Raw genomic sequence first — 14,856 nt, forward strand, 5'->3', positions numbered from 1 at the left:
CGCGTTTAAGAAATTCTCTCACGCAGTTTCCAACATTATTATTCGCGGAAAAAAAAAGAAATTAACGAACGATTAAAAAAGAATTGGCAAAATTCCAAAATTAATATTATCACGCTCTGTTAAGTCGAAGTTTACTGCGCAATGGTGAAATTAAAAAGGTATTTCAAAAGGGAAAAAAAGAAATAGATCAGCCCAAGTAGAAAATAACGTTAAACGCAATATATAAAAATTATTTCTAATGTCGCGATAGATATTACGGGCGCAGAGCATTATCGGGTCAAACAACGTGCTCAAAAATAGGATTCGCAGCTGCCTGCTCACCGGTTTACTTAATCGCCATAACTTCCGGTCGCCTTAGAATTACGTGACGTCACCTACATCCGTCGCGGGCGCAAATGACGCCAAATATAAAACTTAAAAAACTCATTCAAGTGCAACTTGCTCTCAATTTTAATCACTTATCGATTTGTGATAAAATATTAAGGATGCGGGTTTTCCTTCGCGTAGATTAACCGATAACAGCTCGTGTAATAAAATTACCTGCATGCACGTCGATAATTATACATATAATTATGTATATGAACAAAACGAAATGTACTGATTTCCTTAAAATAGCGTTATTTTTGTTAACCTTTTGATTTTTGCATTCTCGATTAAGCTAAGAAATAAATTAGCCGCAACTGACATTACTTTCTTGAAGGATACGATTTTTGCGTATTGCTATACCTAATCATCTTTTAACATGTCGTTACTTAAAAGATTTTTTTTTGGTTTTTAAAAATTTTTTATTCCTTCGTTTGATCTTGCAATTTAACCACGGCACGCTATATGTACAACAGCAAACAGCTTGCGGAGTACATGCATTCTTCCTGCATTAAGATTACCGGTTTTCTCGATGGCGATATTATTATCCTTCTTAAAGCCATCTGCTGCGTACAGCGAGTTTACGCATGTGCGCAAAGCTTGCATGCAATTTATTAAAATACTATTATTTGCGAAGAGAATGTACTAAATAGACACACAACCCTGGCTGTACCGTTCCGGCCGCTAGCTTAATTCATGTTAATTGGTATCTAGAGCAGACAGGATTAATTAGTAACGAATTATAGATTCTCAAAGGATATGCGCAGCAATGAGTATGTATGATATTCCCACATAAATTTCTTTTTCCTTTTCAATCAATTCATGATTATAAAGTAAAATGGATTAAGACAGATTGATCTATTATTTAATAAAAAAGTTCGAAATTAATATTTATATTCGATCGCGGATGAAATAATTTATACATTGAAAAAGAGCGTGGATAAAAAAAAATATAAAAAAAAGGATGGGAAGCATCGAAACTCAACGGTTCAACAAATGAAGTAGCAGGGAGGAGTGAAAGAAAAGTTAGTGTCCTGAACCGAACACAATCCCTTATGCTGCGAACGGCCGTGGTGCAAAAGTTGTAATATTATTTGAATGTCTTTCAAAGTTGAGGCGATTCGAACGGCCAGTTTTACGACGAAGCACTGACGTCGCACAATGCCAGCCCTAGTGGTTTTACATATCGTAAAGTGCGTGCACGCGCGAGCTAAGGAGCGCATATAAATCGACTTGCCTGCTGTTATGTCTCCCGCGTGCAAAGGGTCGTTTACCATTTTATGCTCCCAGAGCCTTTAAGTCCGGCTCCGGTCCTCCTCGTTTCTTTCTCTCTTTCGACCACGGGAGTTTTGATTTCAAATTTCTTTTTCAGGAGGAAAAGAAAAAAAAAAGAAAAGAAAAAAAACATTGCGGAGTAACAGTCGCTTGCATCGCAATTGCAAAAAGCGCTCTAGTAAAAGTCATAATTATTGCAACAAGTTAGATTTCGTTCGAAGAAACAAATCCTAAATTATCATACGTTTGATTGAATCGCGCTTGCTGCGCAAAAATGAGATTTTTCACTTCAGACATTGCTTCTCAATAAAAAGTGGACAGCATGTTAATCTCACGTTATGCGACTATCAATTTGAATAAGTTGACCATGAAGCGCACATCGTTATCAAATGTTCAGAGCTCACGTTTAGAATTTAAAAACCAATTAAATTTAAAACGGCAAGGATGTCGGCGTTTATGTGTGAACTGTAATGAGAATGCGCAGCTTATTTTCACGCCGAGAAAAAAAAAAAAAAAAACTTAATTACATTAATTGCGATAGAAATCGTACGAGTCCGTGCTTGATATCAATAAATTATTTACCACACTATGCATGATAATGCACATATACTATGCAAATTACGCACATTAGACATTTGCTTGTTATAAAGTGAACATTACCTAGCCACCTACCCCTCGTAGAAAACGCAAATGCCTCGCGGCGATGCATCAAAGCTCGGCTGCGAGTATTATAAACATGTAACTTCGACAAGCATGAGATTATTTAACTCGCATTACTAGATAAATTCGTGAGATTCACGTCGCGTGCACATGTGTCGTACAACACAGCGCAACGAACCTTTTTTCTGTTCTATTTCATTCCGTCGCTGGGTAAACGTTGACATATATACGCAGTACGCAGTGCATTATACGTATAAATTTTAAATCCGTGTGAACCGAGGGGAAAATATATCTACAGCTCAATTACAAGAGGGATATATACGAACGCGTTAAACTAACAAAGTGCAATGTCTCAGATCTGCATGCGAAAAAAAAAACTGAATAGAAGACGGACAAACTTTGTACGGTAACATTGAAGTGATGAAACGCGTCGCACACAGCCTTGCGTGTATAAATACGTTTTAGCGTCGAAAGTGTATAGAGTTTAAAAAAAGCTTACACATCGTACGTAATGGCGTCCTTGCACTTTGTGCACACGTACGTGCGTGCAACGTCCTCTAGAAGCTGAGACCACGGCGTGAAATCGCAACAGACGAGTTATTTTTTTTTCTCTCTCTCTCTCTCTCTCTCCCTCTCTCTTTTTTTTTTTTACGCGCGAGCTAAGTACTAGGCAGCCTTTAATTTTCATCTAATTCAGATCGAGCAAGGAAAGTTCACGCCGCATGCGTTGCATATTGCAAGAGAACGTTTCAAACGTTTTGCTGAATATGATCGAACGACCTCGTATAATTCGTATACGGTCCGCGCGCACCTGCACGTCCGTCGCGTCGAGTTGCATTTTAGATAAGATAAGCGCGGCTATGCACGCCGCTTGAACGTTACGCACATTGTAGTTGCTAATGTCAAGGAAAACCGACTCGTGCTTCGCACCTACCGTTTCCACCGCGCCGCGCGCCTACCCTATGTATGAGTGTGCACGTACACGTGTCGTATCACCTCTTTTTCTGTCACGTTGCAAGTGCAGCGGAGACCGATGTCTTATCTCCCTCCCGTCGTTTCGTCATCTCCTTCTTCTTCTTCCCGTTCTCTCTCTCTCTCTCTCTCTCTCTCTCTCTCTCTCTCTCTCTCTCTCTCTCTCTCTCTCTCTCTCTCTTTGTCTTTCGCCAGGTCCAGCTTGCAGTTATGCAAGCTCACTTGCCAATTTTCTTGACCAGATTGCCCGCGGCCAGAGGCTCGGCCTCATCTTCTCGTTTCAAACGATTGCCCTTCTCGCACGCAACGCTACGCGGCCGCATCTAAGTTACACATATTAGCTCATCGGTGCAAAGACTGCAATCGCGATATTCCTCCTTGTTTCGCTTCCGTTCGACTGCTGATGACGTTCCACGCGTCCCGCTCCCTCCTCACTCGTACGCGGAACCACGAGTCCTCCGTATTTCTTCTCTTCACCTGTCGGTTTCTCCTTCTCTCCTCTCTCTCGTTCTCTCAGTTTCTCTTTGACTCCTCGCGTCGGGAACTCTGCCGGATTCGCATGGCTTCTTCTTCTTATATACATATGTATACGCCACGAAATCTTACTTGCGCGCGGATATGTGTAATTCAGGCCGTACGAATCCAGCTGCTGTTCTCGTCGGCATTCCGTACGTCGAAAACAGCAAATTCCTCTTTATTACACGCCTGCCGCGAGTTTATTTTATTACGTGTCCTTCCGCAAAGATTTCAACGAATACGTACATACGTTAACCGCGTGATATGGATCCGTAAACATACTGCCTACGCGTTTGTAAAACTGGTAACGATTAATGCGGGCATATTAATCTACCGGGGACTGCTCGTAGAATAAAAAGTCGCAGTAAACAGTGCAAATGTACCAAAGCGCCGTATCTGCACAATAAAATTAACAATGCTATAAAAAGTTTTATAGTGCACGCCATGGTCACTTTTACGCGTGGTAATAACAATGATTAGTTAATCAATAAGGATTTTTATCTATTAACTTTGATCCGCAATGAGCAAATCAGTTCAGTCAACTGTGCGATGACTTTCTACACTAATACGATGAGAACGTCACGGTTTAACTAACGTTTATTAAAATATACCTAAATTATTTATCGTTGCGAATTCGGAATTTACTTGTAACTCTATAAAAAAAAAGAGAGAGAGAAAGAAATATGTATTTTTTTTTTTTTAATTAAGAATAGACAATTTTATTAAAAAAAAAATTTGTTTTAAACTAATTTAATATAATTATTTAATTTAATTATTAAAGATAATATAATACGCAATATAAATATTAAATTGAATTACAAACTTTTCGCTCGGAAGAAAGCGATAATCACACAGCTATGCTTTATCGTGTTATCGGGATATTAGAAAAAGTATTGAATGACTGCTGTAATTTTTACAGACCTGGAGATAAAATGAGAAGTTGCTTTAACGGTATGCTGACGTTCGAAAACGACAATATCGATTTTGATCCAGTTAGAAACACGTCGCAAGGAGGAAACGATACTGACTTTAATGATGTTCTGATAATCGTGTAGACTTTTATTAGGATGCGCGTATCGATTACCAATCCACTCTAATTTCTGTAGAAATTGCAAGGAAACATAAAGCTTAATGTTCACGTGAATTGCAGTTCAACTATTAATTTCTTTCTCTTTTCGAAAGAAAAAAAAAAACGTAATCCATAAAATTATGGTATTACGTATAAATAACAACATGATAAATATGCGTAATCATTTAAAATTTTCGCCATAATAAGTAATAAATCATAAGTACGACTACAAAAATTGATGGACATTATCTCAATTTTAACAACTTATGTTTATTTCTACGAGTATCCGCATCTCACAACATCAAGTTATCAAGCTAACGGGAATTTGTTTCTGCGATATTACAGATAATATGTGCTCTCTCTTCCTTTCTCTGTTTCTCTCTCTCTCTCTCTCTCTCTCTTTTTTTTTTTTTATTTTTTACTTCAGTCTCTGCTCTATTTCGCACATGAAAGTAACAAACACGAACTCGTTTAATTTTTCATAAGATTAAGATATGTAACCAGATAGGATACATGTAAATAAGTTAATTTCGCAAGTGTGTTACTTACGAAAGTATGAAAAACAATGTTTCTCGAAATAAACCTTATGTTAATTATCTCGGAATGAAAATCTAATTTTTCGCGATACACGGCATTTGCAAAAATTAAAATACACGTCACACGTAATAAATAAAATTTTCGGCCTACCTATTCTCATTTTTATATCAAGCAAGATCAACACGTTGTCATTAATAATAATACGCAAAAGCTATAAATGTCGTCCATGTAAAGTGAATCATTAACGATACTGTAGGAAATGCGAGAATATAGTCGGTCGAGTAAGTCACCGTCGTCAGTCTAATTTCGTCCATGACCGCGTCCTGCTTGTTGCTAGACAGACTAAGAAAGCGAAGACGCATCACGATAGTAACACATTGCGAATGAGAATCTAAGAAAATCGAGGAGCACGCTGCTGTCCAAGAGGAATTAACTAAGACGCATCAAAACGCCGACATTAATTCGTTGCTTACTACGACTATTACAGTTAATTGCAAAATGCCGACATAACTTTAGATAAAAGTAAACGTTAGTTCTTAAACAGCCGTTATCGTTGCAATGTATTGCAATGTATTTCCATTCTCGTGCGGAAATTACGAGAAATAAACTTCTTGCCGAAGTTTCTAAAAACCACCGGCGGCGAAAAATTTATGCAGGAACCATTATCAATTTTCGTACTTAGCGTAAAATTTTAAGTACTTAAACAACGACTGTTTCCAAACGATAATTATGTTATATAAAATTTCTTTTTTTTAATAACGCATATAATGATAACGATTACCTACAAAAAGTTGCGTATACAACTGACTAGTTTTCAAGCGGACTATTTGTTTGCAATTGCGACAGCATGCCACAAAAATTGAAGTGAATAATCTAATCTGATAATTATAGTTAACTCACAATGTCCACAACTGATCAAATGAGAATTATTGCTTTACTATCAAAATTAATAATTTCAATTTTAAATTTGTCTAACTTAATTATACTAAAATAATGTCCATTTGCGCTTTACTTTCCAACACGATACTTTTAAGACAGGCGTGAAAAAAAAAAAAACTTACAGAATATGTCAGAACTGTAAGTGCAGTGTCGTTTTGTTTTAAGTTTAAAATGTTTCCGTGCAATTGCAATGTAAAGAATAATTATACATTGCAATGTGAAGAATAATTACCATTTGATACGAGTACTGTGTCTACTGCTATGGTCAAGGTCTTCGTTCGCAAATGCAATTCAATGCAGTAACCTTGCACTCTTGAACTATACTGAGAAGAAAACTCGCGTTCAATAAAAATATTTTATGTACGCGATTGAAGATACAGTAAACGTGTTTCGTAAAGGCATATGTCCATTAAAATTATTGGGAAAGGAGGCAAGCGACGTTTTCGCAACGGATTAAAGTTACTTTGATCTTGGCTATCGATTGAAAATAATTCATATTAAAGGTAACTGCCAGTAACACGTACAAATAAAATTCTTAATATTCATTATTAAAAATTTTAAAGTGCCTATCCATTAAATATTAAAATTATATTTACATTTAATATTTAACACAGCGAAACGCTACATTCTTCGTGATCGTTTGGATAAATAAATTAAAAAAAAAAAAAAGAGCTACACGATCCTATCTTTATGTTTATTGTGTCGACACATTTAATTTGCCAGTGATTAATCGTGCGCGATTAGTATCTAGAAATAATTTAATTCGTGCGTGTGTCTTCCTGGAGTAAACACGGTCACGTTAGATCGTTTATTTCAAACAATTGTTAGTGCACCGATAATTATTTACGATAATATTATTTATTAAAACAATCAATCGATGTCACTATAAAGTCCTTTATCGTAAACATATGTAATTTAACATAATGTCCCGATTTGTATTTTGTCCCGTATATGTATATTGCTTGTGTCGTGCAATTTGATAAATGATATCGGTGAATCGGTCACGAAAAAGCGACAGTGTTGATCGACCGCGAAAGTCTAATTATCTAAGTTAATCGACTGATATTGCCGCCATTACTCGGCAGTGTATTATTCCGCGTGACACGGCATTTCTGCCGGTTTTGCTCGGTTTTTTTCTTCTTTTTTCTTTTTTTTTTTTCCTCCTGTACGCAAAAGGGCGTGTACAATTCGCTCAGAAACAAAACTTACCGGTTTTCAAGCCGGTCACGAGCCGACGTTAAATAATTTTAAGGTGTAGAATATGATCATCGTTATGTCAACTTATTCGCCCACATGATTTATAACAATCACGGCGCTTGTCTTAGGCTTAATTACATATGCGAGTGATACGTAATATTGTAGAAAAAAAATACATATATTCAAGGTTTACAAAATCTTTGTAAACGTTTACTATGTTTTTTCATGTATAAAATCAATAAGATCTATTCAATTTTAAATTCAAATGCAATTATATAACATTTATGAGCTGCAAATATATTTTAAAGATTTCTTGTTTTATTTCTGTAGTTACGTATCGATGCGTAAATATATGCGCGTATACTTAGTGGCATGTATGATATGTATGATCACTAAGTGCACTTGCACAAGGTCAATTGTTTCTCCAGTGATTCTCGCGTGTCATAAGTGGCCAAGATTCAACATATAATACGCAATAACTCTCGCGATATACCAGCAGATCGTATCATATTTTTCGTAAAACATGAAAATTTTAAATCTTAAAGCACCATCAAAGAGCTTTTTTTTTTCAATGTAACGCTAAAAATTTTGTTTTAATTAAAGAATCTTTTCTTTTAACATTATTGCTCCTGCGCGTGTAAATATAAAATAATTGTAGAAAATATGTCACGGTGAATGCAATAGAAAGATTTAGTAGTAATGTAGCCGACGCGACAAACAACACACCAACATAAGATATTTTTGCTTCATGCTGGTGCGCGTTGTGCGTCTCTTAGTTATATCACGTCAAGCGGACCCATCGCAAGCGCTAAGTATCCAACTGGCACGTGCCAAAACTATTCGTTTGAGGATGTATAAAGCATATATTTTCGCGTTGCAGCGTGAGGCGACCGTTACCCGCTCGCATGCGCGAGCATGCATGCAGCGGATGCGCGTATGCGCTCTTATCAGCGGTATCGCGATCGCGTTATCATCCTTTTACGCGAACGTAGCCGTGCGTGACAGCAACGGACCGATAATTACTCTGTACAGACTTCGAATTATTTATTATCTTTTTAGAATTAATATTTGTACAATTGTATTAACTGTACGCTAGACGCGGTATTACGAACGATCCTATTTTTCGCTGCTGCGTAAAAACGTGCGTTTGACGAAATGAAAAATTTATTGTATGTACATTTCCTTATACTATTTTTTTTTTTTTTTTTTTTTTGCGACTAAAGAAAAACTGGAGTAACAAACTCGTCTTTCCCGACGCGATCGTGTTAACGTGCAATTATCATACGCGTTTAATATTACAGATAAGCATAATTTTTTTTTTCAATACCGCGCGAAACTATGTCGGCCGCAGTAACAAGTCCGTTAATCATCTCGCGATCTTGAAGAGCATCGAAGGAATGCAATGCCCGACTTTAAACTAATTTACATATTTATAATGCTAAACGTAACAGATTTTAATTTTTTTTTTTTTTCTGGTCTACATTACTTCTCATAAATGAGCAACGAGTACCTAGCTTCGTCAGAAATAGAACTTTATAAAAAATTAAAATCAGAATAAGCTAGGTTTATATTGACGACAAATTATTTACGGAACCTCTACAAATTCTCCCGGTCGTGCGCAAAAATTCCAACAATATCGTCGTATTTATTTCACACTCCTGTCAATTATTTCAGCAGATACGTGCGTGTGGACAAAAAGTAATCAAGGTATATTACGCGTATATTAACGTCGCCGAGTTATTTGCCCAAGATTGGTACTGCTACCTCTACGCAGTTTACTCTTATGGCGAAGTATTCTCCGCGAGAGGCGTCATTAATCTCTGACACGTGTGCAGAGGTGTGGACATCCGCTATTTAACCGAGTGCCATTTCAATGCGTTTAAACTTGTCAGACATGCACACGCGTTGGTTATACGTCAAATTAGTTAACGAAAGACGGTAAATATCTTGTTTCCAGAAAGCCCATATATTTACACTAATTGGGGAAGATATCCCTTTTTAGCAAATGTACCGAAAAAGAAAAAAGATATTTTTCTTTTATCCGAATTATAAAATATTTATATTACAGTAGTAGTATAATCAATGTTTTTAATTCTGTAATTAGATTTTTTATGTAATAATTAATGTGCGTATAGCTGTACGTTTTACATGTCCTGCTAGTAACAATATATGTATAATCATGAATCCAGTGAGATGTGTAGCCGTTAAACGGCTACTTGCTCATTCCATCGTTGGAATGTCGTTTTCCGTGTCAGCTTAAATGCAATTATCCAACCGAGCAAATAAGATCGAGATTGTATTGATTTTTTATAGCGTATATTTCGGTACGCTAATGATTTAAAATATCTAAGTTCGAAATTAATGATATAATTTTACAAAATATTTGTTCAAAGTTAAAATTAACATTAACGAAAAAATAAAAAAAAAAATTATTAAACTTACGAGCAAGGATTTAAAATCCATTTTATAAAAAGGGGGAATTTAAGCTCATGAAAAATATATGTAACTCAGGAATGTCGTGCTAACTTTAAAATATACATATAAATGCAATTAAAAAAAGAAAAAAAAAGGAAAAAAAAAATTTTCCACAAGTTTAATATTTAATTCTGCTTATTAATACGCGGAAACTAGCTCGATTAAAAAGATATAACTAAAATATAAATACGTAAATTGAAACTAACGAGGTTTCGTCCTCACGCGAAAATACGTCGTACAAATTAATATTTATACAAGACTGTGTCATGAAGCTCATTAGATACGCGCATCACGTGTTTGATTGCAAGATCTGGCGGTGATGATACTAATCGTCAACAACTTTGCTGCTGAGTGCGAACACAGTGCAAAGACATTATAAATATAGCGCTGCCACAAATCGCTCGTCGATCGTAAAATAAAGTATCTCGCAACGGTTCTGGGCAAATGATCAGTGATCCAGAACCGAGGCGATTTACGGCGAAAGAAGAGAAAGAAGGTTTTGTGCGAATATCGATTAATCATGACCATAGCAAAAAAATATCGTTTGATGTCCTGAGCCGCTTCCCACTCCCTTCGAGATAAATCAACCGGAGCTGCAGCGAATACTTTAATAACCGCGCAATCTGTTTTCTTTTTTTAATTTTTTTTTTTTCTTTTTTTTTTCTCGCAAGCTTAAAAATCCTTTCCGGAATTATTCAAGAAGTATTGTGTAATAAGCGTTAGTTTAATATTCACCCATGCATACTAATTTTGTTTATCATGCGACAAACATCATATTGATATCTGGATCTCTTTTTTTTTTCTTTTCTTTTTAACGCGGAAATTAATAAAATAGAATACCGACCTTGAATATACCGAAACCAAATGCAATGGCAAAGATTGGTTTCGTTTACGCTGGCTGCTATCCAATAGTAAATTTAAGCACCCGTTGGAGAGTTGAGACGAGTATGCAATGATGGCTACATTATAATTGCAGAAAAGCCGACAAGGATTCCTGCTTTGATACGGCGTTTCAAGTATTTATCGCGGAATATTTTAAGTGGCAAACGGTAATATGTTACTTTTACATGTCAGGCCGGTTTTAATAGTAGCGTGAAAAAATTATTGCTATCTCCCCAGGTTTAAAAGCTAAACATTTTTAATTGGCCGGCGTAATCTTCTAACAAAAAAAAAAAATTATATTGGAGAATTCTAATTCCTTATCAAAGAAATAGATAATAAAAGTTGAGCGAATCAAATTAATTCGCTGGTTTATCATTTATTTCCATATAATTTTCATTAGCTCTGTTAACGTTCGTTACATAATCCGTCAAGTATTTTCGAGGAACGTTATGGTTGCAGGCGTGATTTTTGGTGGAAGATCTTCAGATGTAGATGATTATTAATTATAAAAGCATTATCAGGCCGTTTATTAATTATCACCGAAAAATTATCTCGCGGAGCTTCTCGCTCGGCGAGAAAATTATGTACGTAACATTTACGATTTATTTTAACGCAATGCCAAACGAGTTCTCACGTATTTGCGTGATCTTCATATCGAAGTAACATCTTCTATGACGGGATCGAAAGTATTTCTTCCAAGATGAGAAAATTAAAATATCTCACAGCTTTGTTTCAAAGCTTCTTCCAGATTATCTTCGTATGCGACGTATCTTCGTATTGCGACGAAGACGTTAAATAATTTTTTAATCGATCATTTTATAGCAATCAACAAGGCATCAATTCGTATTATAATATAATCAAGTGTACGCAAAAATAGTTTAAAATGGAAATAAGAGCTGGTTCAATCAATTTATCAATTATCAATTATCATTTATCAATTATCTTTTGTTACACCATGAATAATTGAGTCAAAAATGACTTGTCAAGAAGCAATCAAGCTGTTGTAAAATTCAGCAACAGTTAGGAAGAGCAATGTTAAGTTCCAAAAATTTATAACTTTAATTATGTATTATTCAAGGTGGAAATAAATTAAATTTAAATAAAAATAATAAGCATATTAAATATATACTTATTAATAATAAAATTATATTTTGAATATTTCGGCGAATATTTTTCAAATGACGAGATATTGTAGCTATGAGCAAAAAATATCTAATTAATTATTTGCTCAAATATTTTTTTTTTTTCTTAATAAAGCATATTCTTTAAATATTAAAATATGTATTTAATATTTCTAAACCTTGTCGACTTAAAGATAAAAATTTTTTTATACATGCACCTAATATTAATTCTTATTCAACAATGTACTCACCTCGGTGAATCCAAGTTTTAGCCTCTATCAATTTAATATAGTCCAAATAGATATCATCGTTTAGTCTCAAGTCCGAGGAATATCTGTTGAGAATGGCGAAGATGTGATATATTTTTCCAGGATTATACCAGACCGAGGCAAATTCGTTCATCTCTTTCCAAATAAAATCTATTAAAATGCGAAGGTTACCTGAAAATTAACAAAAATTGAAACCTGTCAGAAAGATGTGCGATTAGTAAAATGGCGAATGAGTCTACTTATTTGTCTGTGCACCATCAAGGGTGCTGTCGAAAATTTTAACGGGGGGAAAAATAAGTCGAATCGAAAGCTAACAGAATCGCGGATAATTCTTCGATAGCTACGCGTTGTGATATATTAGACATCGCGGCAGCCAATGGTGGAATATCTAGTCGTTGGAGCTCCGCCTACTAGGGACTCCCGGATCATTTTTAAAATAAGGAAATGGCCCCTTGCCTTTCGTATCCCTCACCCCTGTCCGCGCTTGGACATCATCACTGCCCCACTCCGTGCTAATGTCGATAGTTCCCTTTTCCTCCCTCTACCACTGAGAAGGAGACCCGTACAACATAGCGGAATAGACAACGGCATGATGCAGGTGCCGCGCTGTCGGAACGCTTGGCGTTGGTTCCCTCCTTTTACGCAACCAGGTGAACCCGGCCAACCACGTGCTGCTATGCGCGCGTGTGCACATGACGAGAGCGAGAAAGGAAGAATAAAGAGCGATGGGAGGAGTCGAGATGAGAAGGGTTCCGGGGAACGGGACGGGAGGTGCTCGTTGATATGGAGGGGTTCATAACGTGGCTTTCAAGTTTGCATCTACAGCCTTATTCAACTATAATCCTACTGAAAAAGAGCGTTAACAAAATATATCCCTGTGGATAAAAATTTATACCGAGGGTGGGATCGGTCTTTTTCTTTTTTTTTTTTTTTTTTTTTTTTTTATTCTCGATGGAGAAGCTCGTTTACCCTGACATAATCAACCGAGTTGAATGCAACCTGATGAATTATTTAATATGTTTATGTTCTATTTTGTATCATCAGATATAATGTTCGCTTCGATAGAGTAAACTTCACGTAAATGGGTAATGGATTCCGTAATTGGAAAGAAAATTTCGCTCCTAAATAATAAGAGACAGATATCAAAGTTTATACTTTAGGTTCCGAACGATAGTAGGATACACGTTTGTAGAACAAGAAATCCAATTATCACGTAAATACGTAAATTACGCGTACGATTTTCTTCCTCTCACATGTATCCATACACTTTGCGATAAGAATGATTCTCGTGTGTCAACCAAAAGAGAATGTATTATCGCAAGCTCAAATCCATTCTCGTTGCTATGCGATTCTCAGTAATCTACGTTCGTGTTATCGGCGACAGGATCGATTACGTAATACGAGGGGAGTTACAAATGATATCATTTGGTTCCGTGAACGGTGCGATAAAACAGATGCGGCAGGATGAACGACTGTTGCGCATATCTCGTCACGATATGTTTATATTCGTTTCTTATGTAGTTGAACCTTTGCGCGGAAGAGAAATGGACAAATGCGCCGGCTAAAACGCGAGGCTGATGAAACAAGCTCAATAATATTTGGATGTGTTCGAAGACAGTCTTTAATATTGCGCGATGGCTTCAATTTTATGACTACGACTGTTAGGTACGACTGCTCGTATTCTCCGATACGATCTATAAATTAAAAAAAAAAAAAAACCCTAATTCGAACCACGCGTAGCTTAAATAAAATGCATTAAATTTGCAGACGTAATGTATTAGTTTCTACATACTGTTCCATTAAGCGGAAGGTTATTATATGTATAAAATTAATCTTACAAGCGCACGTTTTGCATCCATTTGATCTAAGTGCAATCATACGGTATCCTTGAAAAATTAATAAGATAAAACGCGGCGAACTACTGGCGAAAAAAAAAAAGGTTACCTTGAAATAAAAATATTCTTAAAACGCAATAAAAGTAACGCACAAAACATAGCTTTATCAGAGTATTATCGGTACTATAAAGACATGTAATTATCATAAATGAATAAGGTATGTGCATGCAATATCCATTTTTTGTTATCTTTTACAAAAAAAAAAAAAAAATAAAAACCTATGTAGAGAACTAACTATTGAATTTTTGTAATTGTATCACGAAAACTGGAATATTTATCACAAGATTTAAAATATGTAATTAAAACTAGAACAAGGTGCTTTATCTTTGCGGTACAATTTCATATGTAAATAAAATTTTTTTAAGTCAAGTACGATTTTGATAATTTTCCCCCGCGGCGGATATAAATGCAAGTGATTGTTGGACAAATAAAAAATAAAATAAAATAAAAATAAAATAACGCCCATTGTATAATTTTGCCTAAAGTGATAATTTCGTATCCTTTTCGTCCTTTGATCCGACGTACCGCGATAAGTGTCGTATCACCTGTTATACCGTCTCACCCTTGCCATTAGCGTTAGATCATAAAAAAGTAATAATTAGCAAGCTTCGATCTGTCTGAGCAACAAAGACGATTATGCGAGTTTTATAGCAGTCCACTCTTTGATCACGCGAGAGCGCTCGTTA

General features: G+C 35.8%; 1 protein-coding gene across 3 annotated transcripts in view; it reads right to left on the bottom strand.

Moving 5' to 3' along the window:
* Window positions 1-14,856, bottom strand: part of Dsx (transcription factor doublesex) — a 46,618-nt gene that overhangs the window by 17,053 nt on the left and 14,709 nt on the right. For all 3 annotated transcript variants that reach the window (XM_070656701.1, XM_070656702.1, XM_070656700.1), the window contains exon 5: window positions 12,258-12,446. In XM_070656701.1, the coding sequence (XP_070512802.1) occupies window positions 12,258-12,446 (189 nt within the window). The remainder of the gene's footprint in view (window positions 1-12,257; window positions 12,447-14,856) is intronic.

Source organism: Cardiocondyla obscurior, linkage group LG05, assembly GCF_019399895.1.
Source record: "Cardiocondyla obscurior isolate alpha-2009 linkage group LG05, Cobs3.1, whole genome shotgun sequence".
Lineage (NCBI taxonomy): Eukaryota > Metazoa > Arthropoda > Insecta > Hymenoptera > Formicidae > Cardiocondyla > Cardiocondyla obscurior.